This window comes from Labrus bergylta, chromosome 24 (assembly GCF_963930695.1).
Source record: "Labrus bergylta chromosome 24, fLabBer1.1, whole genome shotgun sequence".
NCBI classification, from domain to species: domain Eukaryota; kingdom Metazoa; phylum Chordata; class Actinopteri; order Labriformes; family Labridae; genus Labrus; species Labrus bergylta.
This window is the reverse complement of record NC_089218.1, coordinates 13,077,837-13,092,421: the sequence shown is the minus strand read 5'-3', so window position 1 is coordinate 13,092,421 and position 14,585 is coordinate 13,077,837. Positions and strand designations below refer to the sequence as shown.

At 40.5% G+C, this 14,585-nt stretch overlaps 3 protein-coding genes across 5 annotated transcripts; 2 read left to right on the top strand and 1 right to left on the bottom strand.

Moving 5' to 3' along the window:
- Nucleotides 1–3,150: 3,150 nt before the first annotated feature.
- On the bottom strand, nucleotides 3,151–9,111 carry LOC109996580 (gap junction beta-6 protein-like). 3 transcript variants are annotated; one of them, XM_065951823.1, is made up of 7 exons: nucleotides 9,050–9,111; nucleotides 8,593–8,610; nucleotides 5,349–5,520; nucleotides 4,949–5,101; nucleotides 4,422–4,570; nucleotides 4,120–4,347; nucleotides 3,151–3,968 (listed from the first exon to the last, which is right to left on the bottom strand). In XM_065951823.1, the coding sequence occupies exons 1-6, from the start codon at nucleotides 9,109–9,111 to the stop codon at nucleotides 4,137–4,139; spliced, it is 765 nt and encodes a 254-aa protein (XP_065807895.1). In that variant the 3' UTR covers nucleotides 3,151–3,968; nucleotides 4,120–4,136. The 3 variants fall into 3 exon arrangements, with proteins under 3 accessions (XP_065807895.1, XP_065807894.1, XP_029136404.1); XM_065951822.1 differs by lacking the exons at nucleotides 8,593–8,610; nucleotides 9,050–9,111 and adding exons at nucleotides 6,008–6,074; nucleotides 6,154–6,220; XM_029280571.2 differs by lacking the exons at nucleotides 8,593–8,610; nucleotides 9,050–9,111 and adding an exon at nucleotides 6,008–6,183.
- sap18 (Sin3A-associated protein) lies at nucleotides 7,939–9,790 on the top strand. The gene is made up of 4 exons (XM_020650769.3): nucleotides 7,939–8,128; nucleotides 9,064–9,173; nucleotides 9,255–9,377; nucleotides 9,464–9,790. Exons 1-4 carry the CDS (start codon nucleotides 8,057–8,059, stop codon nucleotides 9,618–9,620), a joined length of 462 nt encoding a protein of 153 aa, XP_020506425.1. The 5' UTR covers nucleotides 7,939–8,056; the 3' UTR covers nucleotides 9,621–9,790.
- Nucleotides 9,791–10,471: 681 nt separating this feature from the next.
- rtraf (RNA transcription, translation and transport factor) lies at nucleotides 10,472–14,571 on the top strand. The gene is made up of 8 exons (XM_020650762.3): nucleotides 10,472–10,637; nucleotides 11,315–11,439; nucleotides 12,686–12,785; nucleotides 13,297–13,377; nucleotides 13,497–13,585; nucleotides 13,665–13,733; nucleotides 13,858–13,906; nucleotides 14,002–14,571. Exons 1-8 carry the CDS (start codon nucleotides 10,577–10,579, stop codon nucleotides 14,154–14,156), a joined length of 729 nt encoding a protein of 242 aa, XP_020506418.1. The 5' UTR covers nucleotides 10,472–10,576; the 3' UTR covers nucleotides 14,157–14,571.
- Nucleotides 14,572–14,585: the final 14 nt, after the last annotated feature.

The following is a 14,585-nucleotide window of genomic DNA, read 5'->3' as shown; positions in this document are numbered from 1 at the left end:
CTTAACTAACTGTAGTATCCACCATGCAGATATTATTCTTTCAATAGCCTACATCCTCCCACTGAATGGTTGTTTTTGCTGAAATGTCAGAGTATGACATCTTGGTATTTGCCTTGATGTGCATTCTGTTTCACAACATTTACAGCCAGTTTAAGGATGGTAAGGTTTTGGCTAATTAGTTTAAGTATGGAAGGTTTAGAGCTTGGTGGTTAAGAAGCTGTTACATAACTTTAGTTTCACTGCATACATGATGTAACTTGTGGTTGCTACTCAAATAAATCTACATTTTTAAGATTGAATTCATCCCTACGTTAATTTGCCTGCAGACATTCACACGTTTGTCTGTACTTGTGTGCATGTTCCACAGAGTTGCGGTCGGCTGGCGGACAATGGCTTGGACATCTGTGGGAAGTGAATGAGCGGATAACAAGTTGTCCTGGTTGAATGCTGGACTCATCACATCACAGGAATGCTGAGGAGGGCAAATGTTTGCCTGGGATAGACTGATATGTACACACGCCCAAACACATACACACACCCAGTAACAGTATAATACACTACCGCTGTATATGTGAGCCCCCCAATGATGTGAAGCAACAACATTTTAACCTTAGACCACTATTTGTCTTATTCTAACAATAAGAAGTCCATAAAGGAGATATGATACTCATAATAAAGTTCATTAAATTGCACCAGTAATATCATAAAACTCTCAAAATCCAATTTCACATATAATATCAAACATCTTTGTTAAGCTAAAACAGCAACTTGTTCACTTCAAATTAAGAGAAAACAGTACTCTAAGTGGTGATGAATGCATAGCTTTCTGTTACTGTCCTGATATACTAACACCAGCATGTGTACATTTACATGATGTGTTGACGTGATGAAATACCATCTGTCACAACAGACAATAGAGAAGCCGCTAGATGGACATTGTCCCGGCTGGTCGTGTGCTTTTGATGGATCAGAGGTCTTTGTGCTTCAACAGCCCCAAACAGTTAACTCTTGGCCTGCCGTTTTGCACCCTGGAAACCTTTGTAAGATATGCAGACAGCGGCAGTGCTTGCATGAGAAACATTTCTGTTTATGATCAATGCACATCCATAAAGCAGCCACATTAAACTCTTTAAGATTACACATGCTCAATGGCTAAACAATTCAGGAGTATCAACTTAAGGAAAGTAGATTTGTGAGGAAATAATGTTATCAGCTTAGTGTCATTAAGTGCACAAGGGTATCATGCATAAAAAGCCTTAAAATAGATGAATGAAATATAATAGAAATAGAAATATACAAATGCATGAAATTTTTGGTAACAACACATAAGATGTATATAGATACAAATGGCTTATGTGCAAAATTTGTAATGCAACATGGTAAAAAGAGAACACAAAGAGGTCAATAAAGTTGCTTAATGTTTGCAAAATTCAAGGAGGGCAAACCCTAAAGGTTCCTTCGATTCATGCAACCAAGTGTCCAAACTTTGTGGAAAAAATAACTTTCATTGATAACAGATCAAAGAATAAAAAAGGGAATACTTCAATCTATAATCATAAAGGATCTTGCCATTTGAATTTGTTACGCTGACACCTACCAAACCTTCTACAACAAGCAGAAAAACCTGGATGAAGTTGTGTCCTCTAGTAAAAAAGAGCCATATGTTATTTAATTTCATGCATAGTTAACTCGACTTCCAGTCTATTCAGCCAAAACATGACATAATGTCATGGAGGCAGCAACACAATTAATCCATGTAAATTTATACACATGCAATAATGTATTTAAAAAAATATGAATTGGAATGCCTTACCAGTGAATGTGCAACAAGTGTAAAAATGTTGTGCTCTTCCAAACATTAAATCAGCCTCAGTGAAAGGTTAATAAGTTGCATTCATATTGAAATAAGCGTATTTGATTTTGGTTGCATAATTAAATCTTCAATTAAGTTATTATTAATGCATAACAATTAGTCCACCAATTCCAGATGAAGGTCTGACTGGCAATAGGGAGACCAGATATTTAGAGCATTTTGGAACATTGGCTAATTTACTTGCCATTGATAATTTGAATGTTCTCATCAAAAATAGTAATTGTGATGTCACAAAGTAATTAATCTTAGCTTTGCTCTCCTTTCAAATATTCGCTTCAGTTTGACCCCAAAAACTATCCTCAACAAATTCATGAGATGGCCAATTAGTGGCTTCCTGTCTGCCTCCTTTCCCACCGGGAAGTGAACGCAGCACGAGAGGTGCTGATAATCCAGCAGGTGGGAAGGATGATAATCCCTCCTCCTCCCTCCCACTTCAGCACAACACCATCACTCCAGCATCCACCTGCTTACCCCCCAAAGCTTCCTTCTTCTTTCTTTACTCCCACGGGGTGTCCAAAACCAGTAGGTGAGGTTAGTGGGGAGAGGAGGGGAGGGAGGGAGAGAGAGAGAGACACAGAGTGATAATTACAGTAACAGAGAGAGAGGGAGAGAGTAAAAAGTCTTAAAAAAAGGTGCGCGTGTGGATCCTGTCCTGCGAAGGCGAAGCGCAGCGGCTGCGTCCCGCGTGGCCAAGGCCATCCGCCACTGTCACACATTGGTGGCCCCCGTGAATGGGGCGCACGAGGGGGGTTGGTGGTGGGGGGGAGGTATGCGCGCGCGTGCATGGAGGTCTGTGTAGGTAGGGGCAGAGGCGATTTTATCACTGACACAGGAGGCCCAGTTTAAAACAAGGTCTAACTTTTCACAACATAACTTTATGAATTGTATAAAGACAATTTTAGTTTTTCACTGATAGTTAATCATACTATCTACTTCATGTTCAACAACTTCCATAACTTCTGATCAATAAGCAGTTATCAGGGGGAAACTCTTAGTTAATGTCCTATCAGCTGTGGACTATGGCCGTGTAGAATAAGGGACTAATAACTGTTAATAATTATGAATAATCAGCCAGGATGCTACTGATTAGCATGCTAATAGAATAGAATTACTTTACTGATCCCAAACTGGTAAATTGTGATGTTACTGCAGCAGGTTATCAGAGCAAATAAAATAATGTAAGAATAGATACATAAATAAGCACTTAAAATATAAAAAATAAGAATAAGAAGAGATTTATTTATCTTATATTTATTTATTTATTTATCTATCTTAATTGTTTTCCTTTCAAACGCCTCCTGTGGACAGGTGTTGAGAACTACCATGCTTGCTAAAACACTTAAACAATGCATCTGGTTCGTTCAATGTATCTGTGGTGTCCATGCCAAATAAAGTCTATTATTATTATTTATACATCAAGTATTTAACTTAACATTTCTACTGGTTAAAATAATAATGAAAAATTAAATAAAACATTTATTCAGGCTTGTCAACTGAATGTAAAAATACTTGCTGGAGGTAAGAGATGTAAGTTTGCAAAAACAGTGATGACAGTGGTAAATGTGCAATAACGATATAGAGGGTTGTCCAGAGTAATAAGCAACTAGTTAGGGGGGATATTTTGACCTTCAAGTGTTACCTGATTTTGTTGGTTTAAATTTGCAAAAATTTAATTTATTAAAGGAATTATTTCCACAGTTTGATCATGGCAGCTTGTAGTTTGGTGGCTTTGGAGGAGGGGAGGGAGGACCCACAGACTTCACCGGTGGTCACCAGCAGATGTCACCAGAGGTTCACACATTACATCACTAAACTTAAAAAATACTTTATTTATATGGTGAGACGCTCCTGATTCCATCCTCTCCACCCTTTGGACCCGGGTATCATAGAAAATGTTCAGTTGTATTTACACATTCACATTTGGACTTTTCACATGTAAATGCAGCTTTTGAGTGTTTTTCAAGTCTTTCAGATGTCTGTTGTAACATCCACCTTGTTGCTGCTCTGTCAGGTTGAGACGGCTAACTTCTGGTTTGTCTTACTCTGCGTCCTCTCTCTGTTGGATCTTCTGCTCGTGTTCCTCTCGTTTTGACTCCTGAAAAAAAGAATAGGGCAGACTCTGATTCTCTGAGCTACACATTTCAACAGGAGCCAATCAGAGACTCACACATGTGAAATACAGAAATATTATTCTAATATTGGTAAAAATTAGGGAAAATTGCTAAACCAATTAGTGGATGAATCACCTGACTGATTAACACCTCTACCTAGTGACAGCCTTGGCAATGATATAGGCGAGTTCAGCCATGTTTAGAACCATGCAGATGGAGGAGGCGGTGGCCATGAAGACAGTGAAGATTGTCTTCTCGGTGGGGCGAGAGATGAAACAGTCCACCAGGTTAGGACACGGCCACTGGTCACACTGAACGAGGCGTGGCATGTGGAAGCCGTCGTACACGACGTACAGGGCGTACCTGGAGAGACAAACACACGTTTTATAGGCAGGAGGTCGGGCCGATTGGACGGGAAATCAAATAGTACATCTTACATGAAGCCTCCTTCAAACAGCAGTCTAAAGACCAGGCTGCAGGCGTATGTCCACCAGAGGGCGCCGGCGATCGGGAGTCTCCGTCTCTTCAGGGTCTCCAGTTCCACCTCCTGGCCTTTGTTCCCGAGAAAACCAGCCTTACCAGAACCCTGTCACATGGCAATGAGACAATAAGTAAGTATAGCAATAAGTAAGGTCTTTTACCTGCTTTTTGTAAAGTGACTCAAGATAACACTTGTTATGAGTTGATGCTATACAAATAAAAATGGAAATTGACTAGACAACAAAAAATGATGAGAAAATAAAGAAGATATGATGAGACAGAGCCAGGAAACATCATTTCAACCCATAATGACAAGAAAGAAGATGACCGAACAAGAGGAGGAATAAGAAACAAAAGGACCAAAGACAACATGATAAGCCAAGACCACACACTCAAAAAAAATCACCTGTTACATGAAAAGACCAGATTTGACATGCAACGGCAGGTTTCTCTCAAACAGGGTGGGATGAAAGATCCAACACACCTGTAGGAGCCTCTTCTTATCTCTATGGTTCCTGAAGGCCACATACATGGCCACCAGAAGTGTTGGCGTGGAGACGAAGAGAAGCTGAAGACACCAGAGGCGGATGTGGGAGACTGGGAAGAACTGGTCGTAGCAGACGTTTTCACAGCCCGGCTGAGAGACAGACGTTGACGCTTTTAAGGAAATACTGCTACTACAAAAATCCCTGTGTAGACCACAGATCACAGAGTGATGCATGTTGGGAAACAGGAAGTGTAGGAGCCAAAATGCTTATTTTATTGATCCTTGCAAGAAACTCCAACACAACACTGCAAATTTGTATTTGAGTGTAATTCTGACACTGAACACTAGGTGGATTTTTGACTTGTGCTGTGAATAAGTAATGACATCACTGTCCTACCTGTAGGGTGTTACAGGTGAAGTCAGACTGCTCGTCCCCCCACACGCTCTCAGCAGCAACAACCAGCACCATGACGCGGAAGATGAAGAGCACGGAGAGCCAGACTTTCCCCAGGCTGGTGGAGTGACGGTTTGCACCCACTAACTGAGTGTAGAGAGCGGGCCAAGACATCCTGCAGAGACAGGAGGACACAGGAAGAGGAGTGTGGTCTTTGAGACTTTCAGGAGGAAGGAAGAGGCAGGAGATGAAAGCAGCGGTGAAGAGAAACAAAAGAGAGGGAAATGATGAAAAGGAATGAAAGTGAAGAGGAGGAGGAGGAGGAGAGACGGCCCAGCGCCAAAATTCATGTGAACTAATGAACCTCTCTGCCCACTGTGGACTGTACACTGACTGTACACACCCACACTACTACAGTCCTCACTTAGCCTCACCATCCACACTCCATCATTCATTTATTCATCTTCTGATTATTCAAATTATATTTTATGAGACATGCTGTTACAACATGTTTGTCCTAAAAGCTGCCTGAAAAGTTGAAATAAAGTCAAAGAATGATGTCAATAATTGCTTTTATTTTGAAATTGCTTTATTTTGTCTTAAAGGTCTTATGTGTTTAGTTTATGCAATTTTTAATACAAAACATAAAGTGTTTTCCTCACCTTTTTTTCCTCACCAACCCGAAAGTCAGGTTGTTTGCAAGAAAATATTCCACATGGTCCCTTCCATCTTATGAAAACAAAACAAATGACTGTCACATTAAAGCTGATCTCATAAAAATACTCAAATACTCAACTAAAACACGAACCTGCAGCTCCTGCTTCCTTTGCATGAAATCAAAGATGCGCCTCAGTGTCAAGCTCAGCAGTGTCAATATGAGACTACTTCTGGTGGGGTTTTTCAGAATAAAATGCAACACTGGGTAAGCCGTTGCTGTGTTTTGTAGGAAGAAGCAAATCCAGACATTGGCTGACTGTTTAAGGAGAACAAAACATGTGGAAAGACTTAAATGATTGTTAAAAGTAGTTTCTGATGATAAATTCTTATTACAAACTGTATTTATGCCAATAACTCAAGAAAAAGTTTACCGGTAATTGAATTTAATATCGAAAAAGTGAAAAATGTGCAAAATACTGATTTTTCTTTGATTCCTCAATCAAGAAATATTTTTTGATTGCATGCACCATAGTACCCTTTGTTGTGCAAAAATAATTGGGTATCAATCACACCATGTGGTTTTTGTGCAGGATGCTCATGCATGGTGGAAGTCAGAGCGCTCTGTGTGTGTGTGTGTGTGTGTGTGTGTGTGTGTGTGTGTGTGTGTGTGTGTGTGTGTGTGTGTGTGTGTGTGTGTGTGTGTGTGGCAGCAGTCAGCCTGCAGGACAGAGCAGCTCTGTGTGACCAATGAGTTGTTCTCACTGTTTGTTCACGTGTGGGAGCAAAAAGACAACTTCCTCATTTTAAACACAAAAACTAGAATGAAGACTGTTAGATCAAGTTAGTAGGGTTAGGGTTGAATTTGGGAGGTGACATTTTGAAATAAAATGGTGAACATTTTCTCTAATTTTTAGTCATGTTTTCTATTTCCATGAAAATGTTTATCTCAAAAACAATAATATAAGCGTTTAAACTGACGAGCAGAAGTGATGTGGAGGGGCAGGAAAACATTGTGAGCTGAGACAGAGAAGGCATGAGTGATTCTAATGGAGTCATTAGGGGGAATAACAGCGACTCTTATTCCTGATGCATATCAATGAATGGATATCAGTGTCATGACTCGTCTCAATGGCACACTGTGTGATCTATCAGTCAGGGAGGAAAAACAAAACAAAAAGAAAGGCTGGCGGATGGTTTCAAGCTGTTGAAAGAGTAGAGAAGAAGAGGGAGAGAGAGAGAGAGAGAGAGAGAGAGAGAGAAAGAGTAAGAGAGAGAGAGAGAGAGAAAGAGGTGAAATAGAGCTGATTGTTAGAGTAGCTCCTGCTAGAAGAAGAACAGAGGGGGCCAGTGTCAGGAGACACACACATCCACACACTCACTCACAAACTGTACAACACACACATACTGTATGTAACACACACACACACACACACACACACACACACACACACACACACACACACACACACACACACACTGTAATGAGTGAGGGGGAGAGCAGCATGTGACTGAATAGCAGGTCTCATTTCAGTAGGTGGACTTGGCTGACTGATCCAGGATCAGCCAAGCTTCTGTATGAAGGTCCGGACACCGATGTGAGAGCTTCTAAAATGTAAAAATAAAAAAATAAAAAAGTACATGAATATCAATATGTTTCAAGGCTATTTCATTGTAACAGAAAACGCCTTGAACTAAATAAATGTAGACTTAAATTTAGACTTAAAAATTCAAACTGAAGTTCCGTGAGACTTGATTCAGTGCTCTTTTTAGTGGTTGTAAGAGTAACGGTGCAATTGGAAAATCTTTAATTTAAAGATAAATCAATCATCAGAATGAAGGGACTATTTTTACAATTCAAAATCGCACTATTGAAAACGGAGCATGCAATCCCCCTCCGAAACACTAGAGGGCGACAAAGCTAACCCTAACCGGAAACGGAAGTAGCCTCCATCCTCTTCGTTGCTGCAGCTACCAAAAATTCCCAAAGCACGGTGGAATAAAAAAACGCTACAAAGGTCTTAGAAAAATAGATGAAAAACTGAAAAAAATTAACGATGGCGCTTGAATCACGGATTACACAAGAAGAAATCAAGAGGGAGCCGGAGAAGCCCATCGATAGAGAAAAAGTAAAACCTGTTTTAACTTGTTTATATTGAGCTGCAGCGGGAGCTAACCAGGCTAGCTAGTGCCAAATGGTTACAGACTACAACCAGACTAGTGTATAGAAGAAGGTACTCAATAATACTATGAACATTATTATATATTTTACAAAAATTAGTAGATATGTTTGCTGCTTCACGGTGCATTAAGAGTCAGAGGTGATAAGGAAGCTAATCTGAGGAGCGACGTCCGTCTCATGCTAGCATGCTAACTACCCACGGATGAGCTTTCGGACTTCAATTAACAACCAACTTTACATTACTAAACACACATTATCTTTAAAAAGGTTTACGTTTCAATTTCCCCATGAATAGGCGGAAATAGTGATAAAACACAGGTCATTTTTACTTATGTTTGAGTGTATTCACACGATGCTAGCTTCTATTTCTCTGAGTTACACACTGACAAAACTTAGTTTTTTATCTTTTACGACTCGTGTTGAAGTTTTCTTAGAAATAAAAACAAAAAACGGGTATATTATTGACTCAGGAATTACATTTTGGTAGTTGGAGGGGACACTAACCACTTTCCTCAGGTGTTTCTAATACTTATTCACCCCTCGTTAACTTTCGTTTGACAAAATACAGAAGTGGAGTTATAACATTAGTTATACTTATATTATATTATGTTATAATATATATTCAAAACAAGCAGACAATGTTTACCATTGTTACATTAAAAATATATCAGTTTAATAATCAATGAATAAGATTACTGCTGTATTTTCTTCTTGTCGAGTTGTAGTTCTTCGGTGTGTCCACTAGAGGGCAGTGAGAGCTCGAAAAATGAAATGGTTATAAAACATTATTTTTTGTTGTAGACAGAATGGTAGGATTGTGTTTTTGTATTGTCTTGCAGTAGGTCTTCTTACATAACCTTTTTGATACCCTTGTGCCTGCAGACCTGCCCCCTCCTGCTGCGAGTATTCACCACCAACTGCGGTCGGCATCACAGACCAGATGAGTTTGCCCGTGGCAACGTTCCCTCCAGTGAACTGCAGATTTACACATGGTGAGACTGTTCACACTGCAAGATGTTTTGACTCTTAATTTGAGTTTTAAGATCAGGACTCTGATTCTGTGTGTTCTTCAGGATGGATGCGACCCTGAAGGAGCTGACCAGCCTGGTGAAGGAAGTGTATCCAGAAGCCAGGAAAAAGGGGACCCACTTCCATTTCTCCATCGTCTACCCAGACCTCAGAGGGAAAGTGTACAGGTTGGTATCACACTACAACAATATTGGAGCAGGCTGCATGGTCCCTGGTCTGAAGATAGTTATTTAACCTCTTCTCTCCTTTAAAGGTTGAGAGATCTCGGCAACACCATATCAGGAAGGAAGGGCACGGATGACTCCATGACTCTGCAGTCTCAGCGCTTCCAGATCGGAGACTACCTGGACATCGCTATCACACCGCCCAACAGAGTCCCTCCTCTTGGCCCACGCATGAGACCATTCTAAACAAACAAACACACACATTCACACATACGCACACATAAAACACTCAACACACAACACACATCAGCCGTCTCATTTCTGTTGCTTTGTTCTTCCCTTGCATCATCTCTGATGGTTTTTTGACTCATTTTTTAAAATTTGACCTGTAATAAAGTTGTGATGTTTTTCTCAAAGTTTCTGCTCCTTTCTGTGTAACACGAGGCAAAGATTGTATGAGGAAACCTTTTCAAACAACTTGTATTTAGGGCGTCAACATAATATATTTGGAGTATGAATTTTCAGTGACAAATGTGTGGAAACCACTATTGTAATAAGTTTATAGATAATCATTCCAAGTTTCTGCGGTAGAGCTGATTTCCATCTCTACGATGGATTATATTCTGCTGGAAACTAGAGGAATAATACATTCTACATTTAATTAAGCAGATTTGTCCAAGGGGACCCACATCTCAAGGATACAAACAGGAAGTGAGTGTAAACAAAAAGCTTCCTGTCTGATTGGACAAAGGTGCTAACAGGCAGTGCAAAGATGCACATTTAAAAAAATGTATATATTTTTGTTGCCATTGTCAACAATATGAACAGCTTCTCATGGGAATTCCAGCCTCAATACCATCGTCCGAGAACCCAACAAAATCTAAATCTAAAAAAAAACAGAGCCTTAAAACACCAGATTGTACCAAACTATTTAGATAATAAGCTTTAAAATGCTGTTGTAGCAAACATATCAGTATATGGCTTTTCAAATGGGTCATTTGTGTATTTTATTGAGAGATGGTGGCCAGTAATATCTTATGTATAAGGCCGAAATAGCGAATTTTACTTTGATAGTTATAACAGGAAGTTGAAGAGTGCGCATGCGCATAAGAAGTTGCCGTCAGATAGCATAAATACATTGAAGTTAGCTCACCGCTGAGTAGAATTAGAAGATATTCAACCAAAAGAAACGTGTGTCAAAGATGTTCCGGAGAAAACTGACAGCGCTAGATTATCACAACCCCGTCGGCTTCGAGTGTAAAGGTGAGAATTATCTTTTAATTAGCTTTTAAACGATGTTTGACGGCTTGTTAGCCTGCTAACGTGTGTGTATGTAGGGGTTCTGTCACTGCCTGAAGACAACGCAGTGACAAACTAGACTCACAAATAGTGGGTTTTGTTCTGGGTTTGGATGACTAATCAGACTTTTTCTATCAATAGGAGGGTTTTTTTTTTACGTCGACATCATCCTAACATTGAATTCAACGAAGCTAATCACAACATAAGAAAAACAGGCAATTGTGCTACTTGTACACAGTCGTATATCAGTATAATAATTTAAAATGAGGAATGTACAAAGAAATGTGTAATAATTTGAGAACGGCAGTTTAATTAAGTGGGCTGTACATTTGAGGTTACAACGCAGTAAATTAAACAACTAACTTAGTCGCTCCATACACTACGGTGGCCTATTTGTGTCTAGTGATGTGTAGTTCGTGAACGATTTGTTCAAAACGAACGAATCATCGAACGAACCGAACTGAATCACTTACTGAAAAGAGTCGTTTATTTCTCAACTTCAGTTGCGCTCTCCTCTCTCCCGTCTCGTATCTCTCTCTAGTAAGAGTCGCTGAGATGTTAATCTCTCTCTCTCTCTCACTCACTCACTCACTCACTCACTCACTCACTCTCTCTCTCTCACTCCCTCCCCCTGGGCTCAGATGAGACCCAGTTCAGGAACTGTATAGTGTGGCTGGAGGACCAGAAGATCCGACATTATAAGATAGAGGACCGAGGAAACCTGAGGAACATCCCCAGCTCAGACTGGCCCCAGGCCTACCAGAAGGTACCCCATCATCATTACTGGAGACTCGGGTGTTTTTCTAAATGACATGTTCAGTGTTTCTGAGTGGGTGCGTTCGAATTGTCCCTCTTATCTCCTTTCACTATCCACTTTACCTTAACCCCGGAAGCATTTAAGTGGCGGCCGTGATAAGAGCCGTTTGAATTCTCTAAAAGTTAAGGAAAGGTGGGTCAATGTTTCCTGAATAACCTCCTTTAGCATAGGATACACTGGACCATCCTTTACCAAAGGAGAGGAAATATGACACCCCACAATTCCTTGCGGCCGCAACATTTAAAGCGAGTTGCGCATCCGACCGTTCACGAACATTAACAATGATCGTAAAGTGACACAGATCATAAAAGGGATAAAAAGATAAAAAAACATTTTTATCCAGATGATGTTTTATTCAACATATTTCATTCACTTAAGAAAACTTTGTGCACTTGTACATTTGTATGTTTAAAACATTATGTGTAGGTTATATCTTACATTAATGTAACAATTAATTTCATCCAATCATACTTATGTTGATGTTGATTTCTGAGTGGACAGGAAGGTGATGGTTTCACTTTTGTTACTTGTAGCCTGGTAGTCTATATTTCTTTTATTTCAATCCCAACCTTGTGGTAATTAGGATTATTTCACCGGTAAGAAGGCACAGGGGAAAGTTTTTTAGATGCGTTTTTTTGTAGTCCATTTTCGGAACATTGTAGTTTCAACACAGGGAGGCTGTGGCTCAGTTGGTAGAGTCGTTGCCTCTGAACCGGAGGGTTCGATCCCCAGCTGAGCAACATGTCCGTTGTGTCCTTGGGCAAGACACTTAACCCCGAATTGCTCACGCTGCTTCAGTGGCGGTGTATGACTGGATTAGTTACTTCTGATGGATGATACTACATAGCGACCACTACCATCAGTGTGTGAAAGGGTGTAAATGGGTGGGTGTGACATGTGGTGTAAAAGCGCTTTGAGTAGTCGGAAGACTAGAAAAGCGCTCTATAAGCTCAAGTCCATTTACCATTTAACACGGCAGACTCACGTCATTAACCTCCGCCGGCCCGTCAAATTTAATTACGTGGCCTAGTGGAAATGTGGTCGGATTGTCAGAGCAACGAGATCGCCTTTCCCTAAGTCCTTTATGAATCCTCCTAACATCTTACCTTAACCTCATGACGTTTTCGCGGGGTCAAGGTAAAGTGGATAGTGAAAGGAGATAGGAGGGACCCAGTGTCTTTTTTCTTGTGTGCAGTACCTGCAGGATGTGAACTGTCCATTTCCGGTTCAGGAGAGGCAGGAGGCTTTAGACTGGTTACTGGGCCTGGCTGTAAGATATGAATATGGAGACAATGGTAAGCTGGCAGTAGATGTACCTCCTGCATATTTACCTGTGTTACCTGTGTAAATAAGTCCAATACATGCAGTACTAATGATGACCAGCAGAGGGAGACATCAGAAAAGGAATAATGTTATTTAAATCTGCGCTTCCACTGAAGGAACTTTCCCAATGAGGAACTCAACCACACCAAGGTCTACATAGGGTCCTTATTGTACCACGTGAAGGTTCCTGCTCCGGGGTAGTACTTTCTGAAAGTAAAGGGACTTTTGTCAAGTACATCCACTTTTTTTTTAACATATTTATTCAGCTAATGTTCACATATCCTAAGACCTCAAATTGAAATGCAGGCAGCGACGGACTGGAGGAACTTTTAAATACCTTGGAGCCTCTGGTACAAATTGTTACTTTTGGTGGAAACGCAGTTTAAGGTTAAGTGTTGAAAACTCATGAACAAATCTGAATAGTTTGAATAGTCTTTACATTCTGTTTAGATACATGACACTCACTTTTATTTCCCCCCACAGTGGATAAGTATAAAAGATGTGAGCCACTGGCGGCCTCCAGCGACAGCAACAAAGCTGTGGACCCTCTCGTTAACCTGGACAGTAAGTAGAAACGCGTCCCTGCTCCTCCACCTGTCCTCGCACTTTAGCCTTCCAGCACACCGTCCTCGTCTCTCTGTTCCCGCTGAAAGATGAAACCCTCACATCTTCATGTTTTGCAGGCGACTCTCCAGAATTCAAAGCCGGAGTGACCGCACTGGCAAACATCCTCAAGATACAGCGGCATGATGACTACCTGGTTATGCTCAAGGTAGGAACACAGTCATATATTCTTCTTCTTATTTATTAGACACTTCTCTTACTGACCCTTTATTTTCACATTCTTTCAGGCCATTCGGATTCTTATCCAGGAGAGACTTTCTCCAGAAGCGATCGCTAAAGCCAGCCAGAATAGAGAGGTAAAATAAATATGCTCAGGTATCAAAAATCACAGCAAGAGATTCTTCTTTTAATTAAACATTACCCTTAATAAAACACATTTCAGGCTCTTTGTAACATTTGTGATGTTGCTGTGGTTCTTAGGGTATCCCAGTAGCTTTGGACAAGCACATCTTGGGATTCGACACCGGAGGTAAGAAAGGCTCAATTGATGTCTAAAGTTATGTCAATAATTGCTGTTATGTCATACTTACCTGCTCGAGGGAATTTAAAACATTTTCCTTTCAGATGCCACTCTGAATGAAGCGGCTCAGATCCTGCGCCTGCTGCATGTCGAGGAGCTGAGGGAGCTCCAGACTAAAATCAATGAGGCCATCGTGGCCGTTCAGGCCATCATAGCCGATCCAAAGACAGACCACAGGCTGGGCAAGGTCGGCAGATGAGAGTGGAGAGCGGGGACTAAGAGGGGTGGTGGAGGAAGGAAAGCGATGAACTGAACCATGGGAGTTTTAATTTGAGTTTGAGAGGAGAAGACTTTTAGTTGGACATAAATGAACATTTTTGTTTCTGTTTGTTGCAAGAGATTGGAATGTTTGAATTGGGAACATTTGAGAAAATGAACAAATGCCAAGTTTTCAGATGCAATAGTAAATAAAAGTCTGTTGTATTCAGAGACATTGGCTGAATCTCCTGATCACCTCTCGTCTGCCACTAGCAGAGAAAGCTTCTGAAATATTCAAACTGACGGTTATATTTGTATTTTTCGTCGTACAGGTTTGTTTTTGCCAATGGATAAAGTTTATTTTGAAATGGTTTACATTGAAGCTGTGAGAAAACATAAAAATACAGCTGAACAGATTTTTTTGTCTCCT